This window comes from Musa acuminata, chromosome BXJ1-4 (genome assembly GCF_036884655.1).
Source record: "Musa acuminata AAA Group cultivar baxijiao chromosome BXJ1-4, Cavendish_Baxijiao_AAA, whole genome shotgun sequence".
NCBI lineage: Eukaryota > Viridiplantae > Streptophyta > Magnoliopsida > Zingiberales > Musaceae > Musa > Musa acuminata.
The window spans coordinates 34,886,131-34,900,244 of NC_088330.1; the positions used below are offsets into that span (position 1 = coordinate 34,886,131).

The 14,114-nt window shown below is 37.6% G+C and overlaps 1 protein-coding gene across 1 annotated transcript; it reads left to right on the plus strand.

The window, feature by feature from the left end:
• Positions 1 to 1,652: 1,652 nt before the first annotated feature.
• Positions 1,653 to 12,763, plus strand: LOC103970863 (eukaryotic translation initiation factor 5B). Its single transcript, XM_009384817.3, has 11 exons — positions 1,653 to 4,374; positions 4,468 to 4,575; positions 4,671 to 4,771; positions 4,883 to 4,973; positions 5,268 to 5,378; positions 5,450 to 5,515; positions 10,226 to 10,285; positions 10,361 to 10,918; positions 11,734 to 11,853; positions 11,946 to 12,065; positions 12,299 to 12,763. The coding sequence occupies exons 1-11, from the start codon at positions 1,840 to 1,842 to the stop codon at positions 12,362 to 12,364; spliced, it is 3,936 nt and encodes a 1,311-aa protein (XP_009383092.2). The 5' UTR covers positions 1,653 to 1,839; the 3' UTR covers positions 12,365 to 12,763.
• Positions 12,764 to 14,114: the final 1,351 nt, after the last annotated feature.

Sequence of the window (14,114 nt, forward strand, 5' to 3'; positions counted from 1 at the left end):
GTGTATTTTGACAACACAAGTACTATAGTCTAAGTGTGAATTTTGATCATGCATGACTTATGAACCAAGTGTGCATTTCGACGACACACTACCTATGGGCCAAATGTATATTTCAACGATACACAACTTATGAGCTAAGTGTGCATTTCGATGACTCATAACATATGAGCCAAATGTATATTTTGAATACGCACTATCCCCGAGTGGCCACATACTACAGTGACATCTGACTCAAACACGCTTCTCCTATAATCTACTATGCACCATTATCCAACTAAATATCTCCAAAACCAATAGCCCAACATTCAAGTAAAGAGCCAAGATCGATGTGTTCTAAAGATTGACAACTCTATGACCCAACAACTCCAGAGTAAAGGGCTAGTGATAAGAAGAAGTTGACATGACAAACACATAAGCCTGAACATGGTTGATAGGTTGGTCATCTTAGCGATCTGTTAGCCACATATTGTTGATAAGTGATAACCAGATCCGAAGACATGTAGACTCAACCGATAGCACGTGATCGAATGCCCGACCATCTGACCCCACAAAAGATATGATTTGATGATGTGGGTTATAAGAGTGATGAATGTTATGCCATTCCCTTAGCTAAAATGTCGTATGTCTCCTTTTAATACTTGACGATTTTAGATGTAATGATTCTTAAATTACTTATAAAAAGGATCCTAATCTACACATTTTGTGAGATTCACGTGCTGGATCTCACTTAATAGTTTGATTGGTTCGACTAGTCTTTAAATGTTAACTTCAGGAATTGGCTTGATCCTTAGAGGGATCATTGTCGAGAATGCCCACGACATAATCTTATAGGATCTACACATCGATAAATCGCATGTGAAATCTCAGATAATCTTGAAACTAATTTTGATCGGATCCAACTCACCTTCCTAATTCAAACAGCCAAAATCTTATTTAATAAATATTAAATTAAATTAATAAAAAAATATAAGACTCGAGATGTGTGAATAATTAAGCATATATCAGAATTTAAGATATTCTAAACACAACCAAATGCATTCTCCAAAGACAACATGATATGATCCTGGAGACATTAACAACACCAAGTGTAAATACCTCAGAAACTCTAAATCTACCATTTGACTCCATGGCCAAAAGTTTCCTCAGTTTTTAGCAAAAATTCCCGAGAAGTCGATTAAATTGAATTCAGACGGATCCTCTGACCATGATTTTACAGAGAGAGAGAGAGAGAGATGGTTTCTTTTTTCTTCCTAACAATGATTATTATTCCTACTTAGGAGCTGTTGTTTGATGATATTGTCATCATACAGGTATTTTTGGGATGAGAATGGTTATGAATCGGCTAACGAATGATACCATATTTGACGGGATTGACTGCTTTTGGTATGAGAATTTTCCTGGCAATCTTAATTTTTTTTGTTGTTTTCCGAAGGGAGGATTGTGTACATTACCCCCAAAAAGTAATATCTACTTTTATTGGAAGGAAGGTTCGTGCATCCTGCCTGTCATGGAAATCTCACCGTCCATCATTCATCCTAGCACGCATCTTAAGACATCAATCAGGCACGTACACGACTGTTGATGCTCAATTAACGAAGATCCAAGTCCGGAGCGGGTTCCTCATTTTGTCTTATATATATATGTGTAAATAATACCCGCCCCCTCCACCCCCCCTCAGCCCACCAATATAACGATTTCTCTGCTTTATAGGGTTTCCGATTCCACGCTGTCGATCTCCTCCTGCCTTCGATCGTCGCCGCTGTTGTATGAGTCACGAGGGTTGGAACCGATCCCTGCTTCTGCCTCTTCTCTAGAATTGTTTGGGTCGATCGGGGAGCGATGGGTCGGAAGAAGACGGTCGCCATCGACGACGACGAGTACTCCTTCCCGGAGGACCTGCAGCAGCAGGAGCAGCAGCCGCTGCCGACGCAGGACACCGGGACTGAGATCCGCACCGCTGCCAACTCCAGAAAGGGCAAGAAGGGCGGTAAGAACCAGCGCGACGTAGCCGCCGATGATCAGCCGGCGGAGGATTGGGAGAAGTCATCGTCTGCTGGCGCCGTGGAACCCTCGAGGGAGGATGACGATGATGCCGTTACCCTCGTCTTCTCTGGTAAGAAGAAATCCTCTAAATCTAAGAAGAGTAGCGCCGTTACGAGTGGGTTCGCTTCTCTGAATGCCTTTGGGGAGGACGCGGATGACGAGGAGCCCGATTCAAAATCGAGATCGAAGGTGAAATCTGAAGTTGACGATCGTGTGGACGATGAGATGGACGAAAGCAGGGGTCTCGATGTGGAATTGGGCCGTCAGGGCAGCTTGGAGGACGCGGATTCAAAGAAGCAACAGAAAAAGAAGAAGAAGAAGGGCGGGCGAATCGCTCAGGAGGAAGACTTCGATCAGCTCCTGGCCGAGCTGGGGGAAGCCCCGGCGACGGCCCAAACCCTGACTCCGTCTGCTGTGTTGGATGAGATGGATGGAAATGGGGATCTTGATGTGGAATTAAGCCACCAGGGAAGCTTAGCAGATCCTGATTTGAAGAAGCAAAATAAAAAGAAGAAGAAAAAGAGCGGGCGGACTGCCCAGGAGGAGGACGACTTGGATAAACTCCTCGCTGAGCTGGGGGAAGCCCCCCCACTGGCTTCAGCTTCAACTTCATCTCCTCCTACATTGGCGGAAGAAGAAGTCGAGGGAGATGAGGTCAAAGATGCCGACTTGGAATCAGACAGGCAAGTAAATGGCGCTGAGGAAGCAGTCTCAAAGAAACAGCAGAAGAAAAAGAAGAAGAAAAGTGGAAGAACTGCACAGGAGGAGGAAGCTTTGGATAAGATTCTTGCTGAGCTTGGGGAGGAACAGCTGCCTCCTCCGCCAAGTGCACCTCCACATCAGTCTGCCCTGGTTGTGCAGGAATCAGCTTCAGCCCCAGTAGAACAGCCAGAGGCAGAGGATAGAGATGGGGAGGCAGAGGGTGAGTCAGCAGCGGCCAAGAAGAAGAAAAAGAAGAAGGAGAAGGAGAAAGAGAAGAAGGCTGCAGCTGCTGCAGCAGCAGCTGTTGTTGAGGTTAAGGAAGAAAAAGTGGAAGTGAAGGGGAAGGTTCCTGACAAGAAGTTGCCCAAGCATGTTAGGGAGATGCAGGAGGCACTGGCAAGAAGGAAGGAGGCGGAAGAGAGAAAGAAAAGGGAAGAGGAGGAGAGGCTAAGGAAGGAAGAGGAAGAGAGGAAGCGGTTGGAGGAACTGGAGAGGCTTGCGGAAGAGGCAAAGAGGAGAAAGAAGGAAAAAGAAAAGGAGAAGCTGCTTAAGAAGAAACAGGAGGGCAAACTTCTGACAGCTAAACAAAAGGATGAACAGAGGAGGTTGGAAGCAATGAGGAAACAGTTCCTTGCTCAGAGTGAGGTTCCAATAGGTGATTCTGGTGTGGTGATAAAGAAGAGGCCCAAATATGAGACAAAGAAGTCTAAACTGACTCAATCTAAGGTTGTGGAAACAGAGAAGGTCATGGAGAATGAGCAAGTGGTTGATGAACCTCGTACAGAGCAAGCTGTGCAAGATGTTATGGTTGAAGAGGAATCTCTATCTCAAGTTGGAGATTCTGATGACAAAACTGAAGCAGAACAGGAACCAGAAGAGGTCAAAGCTGTGGATGAGGATGAAGATGATGAAGAATGGGATGCAAAGAGCTGGGATGATCTTGATGTGACATTGCCCGCGACAAATCCATTTGCTGAGGAGGATCAGGACATCATGACAAAACCTAAAGGAACTATTGAACATGTAGTATCTTTTCCTGTTGAGTCTCAAGCAAATTCAACAGCACCTGCAAAGCCTGCTGTCAAAAAGGTGGCGGATCCTCGTACATCTTCGAAGAAGAATGATGCAAATAACAAAGAGGATGAACATGAAAGTGAATGTGCCACAAATGTTAAGAGGGGGAAAGAAGCTATTATTAAGCAAGAGTCAACTGCTGTGGAGGATAAATCAAAAAAGAGTGGTCCTGATCTCCGCTCACCCATTTGTTGCATTCTTGGTCATGTAGATACTGGAAAGACCAAGTTGCTAGATTGTATTAGACGCACTAATGTACAGGAAGGTGAAGCTGGTGGTATCACGCAGCAGATTGGGGCTACCTATTTTCCAACTGAAAACATAAGGGAGAGGACAAGAGAGCTAAAAGCTGATGCAACACTGAAGGTTCCAGGTTTACTTGTCATTGACACCCCTGGGCACGAGTCTTTTACTAATCTACGGTCTAGAGGTTCAAGCCTTTGTGATATTGCTATACTAGTTGTGGACATCATGCATGGACTTGAGCCACAAACTATTGAATCTATCAACCTGTTAAAAAGTCGGAATGCAGAGTTCATTGTTGCTTTAAATAAGGTAATAATTACTTTTCAATTCAGAATTTCTTTTTCTGTACTACTATATATATTTTTGTGATTGATTAATTATATGATATTAAATTTTTTTAAGGTGGATAGACTCTATGGTTGGAAATCTTGTCCGAATGCACCAATAGTGAAGGCACTCAGACAACAATCTAATGATGTGAAGAATGAATTTAATATGAGGCTTACTCAGGTCAATACATTTGGAATTTTGATAAGCTCTTTTGCTTTGTATCTTTGTTTTAAAATATAATTGGGAATCAATCTCTCTCTGCTTCCCTTCAACAGATCATAACACAGTTTAAAGAGCAGGGCTTGAACACAGCTCTGTACTACAAAAACAAAGAAATGGGAGAAACATTTAATATTGTTCCCACAAGTGCTATCAGGTAATATCTACATAGCACGAAGAAAGGTTTTTTATGCATCTTTGGTGGACTATTAAAAGCAAAATTTTATGATACTTAAAATTTGCCTAATGTTTGTGTATATCATATTAGTGGTGAAGGAATAGCAGATCTTCTCTTATTGTTGGTGCAATGGGCACAGAAAACTATGGAAGAAAAGCTTACCTATGTCGATGAAGTCCAGGTTTGTTTCCAAGTGCTTATTCTCCACTATCTCTAAGTTGGATCAGACTTAGGATATCCTTGTTAGTGGTTCACTTCACTGTAAACCAATACTATATTCTGGTAAAATGTAATGAATATGATAATTTTTAGCTGTATAAATATATGATGTGCATTTCATTTATCTTACTATGCTAGTCATTTGCCTTTATTTTCTAGAAAAACAAGTCTTTACTGGTGGATAGTTTTAGTACCTCTCTATGTAAGATAAGTAAAAGTTTAATTAACTTATTCCTGTATTCAATATGTATTTCAGTGTACTGTGTTGGAAGTTAAAGTAATTGAAGGCTTAGGAACAACCATTGATGTTGTACTGGTCAATGGTGCTCTTCATGAGGGTGACCAAATAGTTGTTTGCGGCATGCAGGTATAGATGTTGAGTCTTCACTTTGGCCCCTTTTTTTATATATTTATTTCTTATCTAAGTTTCTATTGCAGGGGCCCATCGTGACCAATATCAGAGCTTTACTGACTCCCCACCCAATGAAGGAGCTCCGTGTAAAGGTGAGTACATCACTTGGTTTTGGTATATCTCTGTGTATTTGATGACAGGAGTTCAACAAAATTCAATTTCTTTGGACTTATTATTTACTTTTTCTGGGGTAATGTTAGCATGCCATCTCTGGTTTTGCAATTTGCAAGGTAAAGATGCCATTATATATAACACCTTTCTGTTAAACTCTTGATGAATGTTAAAAAAAAAAATACAAACAGGATCTTAAATTTGGGCCCTTTTTTTTCGTTGTATGACTGTAGGATTCTGGGCGATTGACCAAAATATGCTTTATAAACATGTTAGGCTAGCTAAAAGGTCTAGCTTAGAGTCACTCTATGTTCTATAACTAGGTTAGGGAAATCAAGGTTCACGATGACCAAACTATATTGTCAGTGTCTCAAATCCTATGTTTCTAGGCACCCACTAGGGTTCTCTTATTTACAGGGTAGTTACTTGTTGATGCATAGTAATTATCACCAAATTTAATAAGTTGTTGTAGGTAACAATTTAGTTCAATTTTTTGGGACTAGTTTCCTTGTGCCATCTATTATTCTTAAATGGTTATTGACCATTAGTTAGGTTGGAAACTTGGAATAGCATTATTCTCTGAGCAAGTTTCTCTATTGTGGGTGTCTTGCATCCTTTTTCCTTGGTTAAATTTCATCTAATCTTGGAAGATGTCAAGATTATACGAACAATGGATATTATGTGAAAGTATGAGAGAGATCCCATTATCATTTTGTAAAATTGTAGGTTATAAGTCTTGTTGAGGTTCTATAAATAACATCAATAATTTCAAGATACTTTCAAAGGCTAGGTGTAATCTCTCTCTCTCTCTCTCTCTCTCTCTCCTGTCTTTGTAGGTTCTCTCCTTTCTTTTTCAGTCTCCATATATGATAGGACAATCTTTCCTTTATATCCTCAGTTTCGTATATTTCCTCGGTACTTGCGTCCTTGTGTAAATGTTTCCATGCTTTTTGCAACTTGTGATATTCTTAGCAGGATTGTCTTTTTCAGTAAACTTTACACAACAACGTTAGCGATTGACATATGATGATGCCTCCATCTTACAGCAGATAGTTCAACTAATAGTTATAGCAATCTACTATCTCGTACAAGTAAGGGAAATGTCTGAAATCCTTTTTTTATTGAATTCCTAGAAGCTAGTTTAAACTTTAAACAATCTTTGTCATCAACAAATTTGATATGGTACACCTAGGATCTTAAACCTTTTGTGAGGTACTGAGTTCCTTCAAGCAAAACTTCTTCTGAACAATTTGTTTTGCTTGAAGAAGATACTTGCACTTAAACCTAAAGCAAAGTTCAAAATGCAAAACTTTAAATTATTTTCTGATCTTGTTTTGCTTGAAGAAGATATTTGCATTTAAACCTATAGACTGTTGGGCTGTTGAAAGGTAATATATACAAAAAACATTTGTGTCACTTAGATGATAATTTTAGGTGCTTGTGCGGAGGTACTAGGAATTTCATTTGTCAACAATTAGTTGTAGCTCCGAGTCTCCAATAGAATGAGGAGAGAAACATTCGAGATGGTATGTGTATGTGCGAATGAGACATCCAAATGTACAAATGTTAAGAGTTAGAAGAGGTAAAATAAGTAGTGCTAAGAGAGACATAAGAAGATTCCAATAGAAATTATAAATAAAGATCTAAATACTTTTTCTTAATTAAGGATTTTTATATTCACTCGACTCCAAATAGTTAGGTGATTATGGCTTGTAATTATGATTACATATAACATAATGCCCTAAAAATGCAAGGTACATTCAAAACCAGACAAGAAATCACACTGAATTAATGTTGGTTTGGTCTGGTTTATACTTTATATTTCTCAAAACTGAACATAGTCAGTTTGATTCGAAGATTTCTTCAAAACCAATATTGAATTGGATCATGTGCAACCCCAGGAGAAACAACATTAGATACTATGATGTCAAGAATGATTAGGAAAAAAATAGAGAAATCACTAAAGTAATGCTGCATCTGATGTCACTTCTTATCTTGTCCATGGTAAGTGGAATGAAATGAAATTTTTTAGAATACATGAATTCACCAAAATTTAGCTAGTAATCTAGTCAAGGAGTGAAAAGGGTAGTGTTTTTTTTTTTTGTAAAGGCAAGAAGAGAGTGTTTTTATACAGCTTGGTAAAAGATTGCAAGGTAGCATGGGAGATGGACTAATATCTCCTTGACTGGTGCATCTTGTTTTCTGTCATTTGGCCGATGTACTTGAATGTCATGATGGAGTACGACTGTCATGGCTTATTGAAAATATGCAAATTAAAATATTTGTGTTCCTTCACTACTGTTAACTAGTTTAATGTGTTTGAATTCATCATCAAGTAAGACAGACATGCGTGTTGCAGATGAGGAAATCAATTTAAGAGGCCTCTTTTATTTATAGAATCAAATAAATGAATCAATAACAATACAATCATTTTCATGATAAAAGTTCTTGGTCATTAACCTTGATTTTTATGTCTGTTTTTTCATTGTTGGTCTGTCGGATGCTTTGTTATTCATGCTAGATCGATGATCACCGGGTCTATTTTCCTCTAGTATTCATATGGTCCAAACTCTGATCAAATACCAAGCATCCCTAGTTTATGTAGGGATGAAAATTGGGTGACCATCCTTCACAGAAAAGAAACTCAAAATTTAAATAAACCTGGGTGTTTTTACCAATAATTTGCCATTCATGCCCTTTCAGCTCCTTCAAGCAAAACTTTGTTGACTAGTCTTTAGGTTTAAGTGCAAGGATCTTCTTCTGCCTTGCTTTGGACAGGTTTTGCACACCAAATTTATAGGGTTGCTAGGTTTATTAACTGTTTGTGGAGTTCTGTCAAATCTTTGAGTGGCTTTCTTGCTTTTAATCCTAATAGAAGCTATATTGTTGGAAACAAGATTTGCAGGATCTGGATCATAATTTTCGTCTGACTCAAGGATCTAGAGTCAGTATTGGTGGGCTGTGCTGCATCTGTTCAGCAGGATTTAGATTGGTCAAACAAGTAATTCTGAGAAAAACCATAGAGAATAAGTGTATCACAAGATTTTTATGCCTTGGAGTCATGGTAGTAACGTGAGATATCATTTCATGTTGGTCAGAATTAGCTTATTTGAATCAATTTCTAGCGATTTTTGTTCTATTTTCATTTGGTTCTGTCCACTTCCAGCCATGATTAGGGCTTGGGTTAGGAACTAGCTGATCCTGTTCCAGACCACTCAGATTGGATCAAAATCCACAACAGGATCAGCTGATTGAGGGAATCTTGGTTGGAATGGCTAGGATGACGATATTTGTTAATATGACTAAATGACTATAGTTCTTATGCTTTTGTTTGACTAATTTGGTAAAAAGGTCTTGGAAGATTGTAGTTACGGATTCTGGATCTCACAAGTGCTTGTTCAATCTCTTTAGACAACTTTTGAGCATCCTGATGACATTTTGTTTTACTATTTTAATGGTTAAACAATGTGTTTAAAAAGTGTTGATAAGCAGGTTTTACTTGCTAAATTGATGTTATCTTTCTTTGCTTTATACTGCTTTATTGTTAACTGTGACATGTTAACCTATAATGTATTTGTTTGGAAATTTTACTTTTGTATATCAAACCAAATACAGTCATTAAAAGTTAATACCAGAGTGTAGTTTTCATATCTAAACTTTCAGATACAACATCTCCTTTAAATTTTTGATCTCATGGAATTCTCTGAAGTAAAAATTATCTATAGAGTTCAAATTACCTTTTTGATCTTGAGATGCTACTTCCAGTCTATTCTCCACTTGGAAATATAAAGTATTATTTGCTTGTCAACTGGAACATGAAAATCTATGGTGATTACAGATGTTATCAAATTATTCCATATGTACGAGAATTTGAAGTAAACATGAGCTGTTTTTACCCTAGGATTGAGATAGTTTTATTCGTTAGTCATGATTTTATGTATCTGATGATGGTCAATCTTGTGGATTGTGTTACTCTGTTTTGTATGTATTATGTATTTGCTTAATGACAAGTCAAGCAAAGATTGCAACCAATGAAATTCACATAGGATTCATAATTAATATAATACAAGGTAATATAAAGGGCCTTTTCTGTATAAAAATGAATTAGACTTAGGGTTTTAAGTCGGTAAAAGTTTTCAATTGGTACTTGTGATTCTGATTTGTAGTATTAATCTGTTCACTGTTAATATAATCAATATCCTGGATGTAATATTTCTTTCAGTACCCTCTTCTATGATAGAACATGAAACAGAAGCAGAAGTTGGTCTAAGATTTCAATTGGTGCCCGTGATCCCAGTTTAGATCATGCTTTTGTCGTCTGATAAACAAAATTAATATGCAGGATTGTCGATCCTTATGTAATTTCTTCCAAGATAGAAGAACATGAAACAGAAGCAATGGAATGAGATAATGAAATGTGCATAAGTTCTTCATTTGTAACTTCACCATCCATTTCCATACCCATACATATCAACGGAATTCTTGTTACAATTGATGAGTTATTCCTAATTATTAAGTGTTATTGTTATTGTCAATATGTTGTGCATTTGTTATATGACTTACAAGTTATATAGAGCAATAGTTTGTCATATCTTTATATGATTTATGTTACATTACATTGACGCCAAAACTAGCTGCTCTCTGATGATTCATGTTTCTATTGATTGGCATGTCACTCGTGTCTTTCTCAGGGTTCATACTTGCATCATAAAGAGCTTAAAGCCGCCCAAGGTGTAAAAATTTCTGCACAGGTACATTTGGATTATAACACAGATCTGCACTTTTTATTTCAGCAACTTCATCTGAGTACATCCTTTCTGTAACAGGGCCTTGAGCATGCCATTGCTGGCACTTCCCTATATGTGGCAAAACCTGAGGATGATTTGGAAGATTTGAAGAAAACCGTAATGCAGGACGTGGAAAAGGTTATGAGCCGGATTGACAAGAGTGGAGAAGGTGTATATGTCCAGGCTTCAACCCTTGGGTCATTGGAAGCACTTACAGAGTTCTTGAGGAGCCCAGCTGTGAGCATTCCGTTTTGTGATTTCAGTATAGGTCCAGTACACAAGAAGGATGTCATGAAGGCTAGTGTCATGCTTGAGAGGAAAAAAGAGTTTGCAACCATCTTAGCATTTGATGTCAAAGTGATGCCTGATGCCAGAGAGCTTGCAGATGAGACTGGTGTTAGAATCTTCGTTGCAGACATTATATATCATCTTTTTGATCAATTCAAAGCTTACATTGACAATCTAAGGGAGGAGAAGAAGAAGGAAAGTGCTGAAGAGGCAGTTTTCCCCTGCGTTCTAAAGATTATGCCAAACTGCATATTCAACAAGAAGGACCCAATTGTATTGGGTGTGGATGTTCTTGAAGGCATTCTTAAGGTAATTTCATATGCAATCATTTTCTTCATCCATTGAAAGTTCATGTTTGTGGATCTCCCCATTAAGACTGTTACCTTTCTACAAAGGGACAGCATCCTTGACCCAAATCTAAGCAATTAGTTGCTGAAAGTGAAATAAATCTTTCCTAAATAGCATTTAGTTTTGGTGTTCTTATTTAGCAAGTTGAACTGTTTGGAAGCATTTTTTTTTGTTTTCCAAAGCTAGTGCTTGGATCTTAGTTCTGAAGGGTCCTTATCCGAGCAATTGAGTGCTGTGTGTGAAATAATCTTGCATCTTAGTCTTCGACTGGCCTCAGAAACCGAGGCTTCTGTTTGAAATATATTTGCTTTTGGTTGTTCCTAAACAGTAAATAGAACTGTTATTTTCAATTTGTTATTTATTGACAAAAACATGTTTTCTTTTCATAACTTTGCATATGGGATGCTAGGAAGCAGTTTGTCGTGGAACTTGCAGGGACCAGTGGCTGGTCACACAGTTAAAGCAAACGATCTCTCTTTAAAATGTTGCAAGTGTTTGTGCTTCCAAAATTTAAGGATAGCTTTATTAGTATTGCTTTCGGAGAGGTAAAAAAATAAAGTTAAGAAATATATTTTGCTTTTGGGGAGGTAAAGAAGTTTAATAAACATGTGTTTATCATTGATATTTTTAGTTTTATCTTCATGAACAACCAATAAGAAATAGAGCTTATTCCAAATGGGAACTTGGTAAATTTGACCTTTGCCCTTATAATTTGTAAGTGCTTTTCTACAAGAGTATCATATCTTGTTTGCTTATAGCTTTATCCTAATTTTCAGATTGGTACCCCTATTTGCATTCCTTCAAGAGAGTTCATAGATATAGGGAAGATTGCATCGATCGAGATCAATCATAAGCAGGTTGACGTTGCCACCAAGGGGCAAAAGGTGGCTATAAAGGTATCAAGGATATTTCATATTTTGAATTTACTTTTGCCTACTTTCTTCGAAAAGATTTTCTGAGCCTCATCGACCATCTCCCGTCTATACAGATAGTTGCCTCCAGTCCTGAAGAACAACAGAAGATGTACGGCAGGCATTTCGATATTGATGATGAGCTTGTCAGTCATATCTCAAGGAGGTCAATCGACATACTGAAAACAAACTATAGGGTAAGAATGAAATTATTCATTTAGTTCATAACCCTCTTTCATCCTTTAGATTGGAAGGGTGTTGTGCCATTTGTTCTTGTAGTGGCCATTTGGTGTGCAAGAGTTTATTGTGTTCCTACAACTCTGATTGCATTGTTTCGTGCTTGGGTTCGTGAATACCTGCTTCCATGCCAAAAATGGGGTGGCTTTTTTTTCCATATAAAATTACTAATTTACTTCAATTTATGCTGTAGGATGATCTGTCAATGGAAGAGTGGCGCCTCGTCGTGAGGCTGAAGTCTATTTTCAAGATACCTTGATTTGTGAAGAGCTGCAGTGTTTTCTGAGTGCCAGATATAATGTATTTGCGGCTCCATCGACCGGCATAGCTTGTGATGATTCTATCACGAAGAAAGAGAAAAAGAAGGAATTATGGCGGCAAGGGCAGGATATGGTCAATCAGCTTTGGTTTGATTTAAAGTGCTTTGAGATACCCATCGTATATGTTTTGTCGAAGGTTTTGAATTATGACAGAGGGTAGGGCTTTTGGTTTTGCTTTACTGCCCCTAAAATTTCTTTCTCAGTGATCTGATGATGCAAAGACTTGCAGTTTTGCCTTTATAATCGAGAGTTTTTGCATAGGTCAAAACATTTTGGTTTCCCCCACTGTATTTAATACTACTATTGTAATAGAGAGGTTACAAGAAAAATTTGTTTTCCGGAGGGTATTATTTTCGATGGACGATTTTATTAGAAACTATAAATAAAAAATAAATAAATACTCTTATGAGTATCGATTTGAATGCAAATCGATGCCAAGATATTATGACTTATTATTGGCTATTGTTGTTGGTATCAATTCCAAGTTGTATGTGTATCAACGCATATCTTCGGATATTATTGATGAAAAAAACGCATAGTTTCTGATATCATTGATACCAATAACCAATGGATTGGCTGAGGCCTCTTTGAGCATTAGCAAACTATACATTTTTTATATGATATGGTATTTGATCAAGTTGATAAATACCATTTGGTGCTTATAATTCCCGATCAATAAGATATTTAAGTACTTTGATTGATACTAAACTCAAAACAGTGCCATCAGTAGGTTTTTTTTCTTCTGTTTTCTGTGTTCTGATGGTGGCCAGCATATGCTGATGTGCTCTTAATGTTCAAATCACCACACAACGGGGGATTTATATTCATTCTCGAGCACTGCTGGGAGTAGTGTGAGTTTAAATGTCAACGATTCTAATTCGAAATGGCAGTCCATTCGATATCAGAAATAATAATTTAGGTATATATATATGTATGTATTTCTGTATTATGTCTTATTCCCTTAGTCAATTGACACGTAGGATATTAAGGTATGATGTGAATAATAAGCGCTTTTGCTAAGTATGAAATCCTGTGTGACACAAATCCGATGACTTCTCAAAAGTAATAATAATAACCTGATTCTTGAAAATAAAAGAAATATAGTTGAAAATAACCTTAAAAGGTGTGCAAATTTCTGCACTAACCTGAAGCAACTTTCACTGCCTGCAATCAGAAAGAAACAGCACCACTTTCACCCATCAGGCTTCAGGTTCTTCTTTTACCTGCTATCAATTCTTTCCAAGTCAAGCAATTAACTAATTATTGGTTGATCTCTAACAACTCAGCAGCTTTCACAAATTTACAAACCTTTCATGACATTTAAATAGATATTAGAAATCACAAGCAATTCATGGCTCAGTTACAACAACAAGCCATTGTGACAACACTGTCCTACTTATTGATCATACTAAATTTACTCAGCAGTGCAACAAAAGATGGCCATGCTTTCTGCACCAACAAAAGCAAACTAGAAATGGCACCAATCCTTTAACATATAAACTAGGATTTTACATATCTGCAAAGTTTATGGATTTGGAAAAGATAGCTAACTCTAGCATTACTTTGGTGAAAGTACCATCCAGATATCTTACCATCCTTCCAGGGAAGAAGGTTTAAACAATTTGAATAAGCTAATAAAGATGCAAAGTAGTTTCATTATTCTATTTCGACAAATAAAAATGATTCACA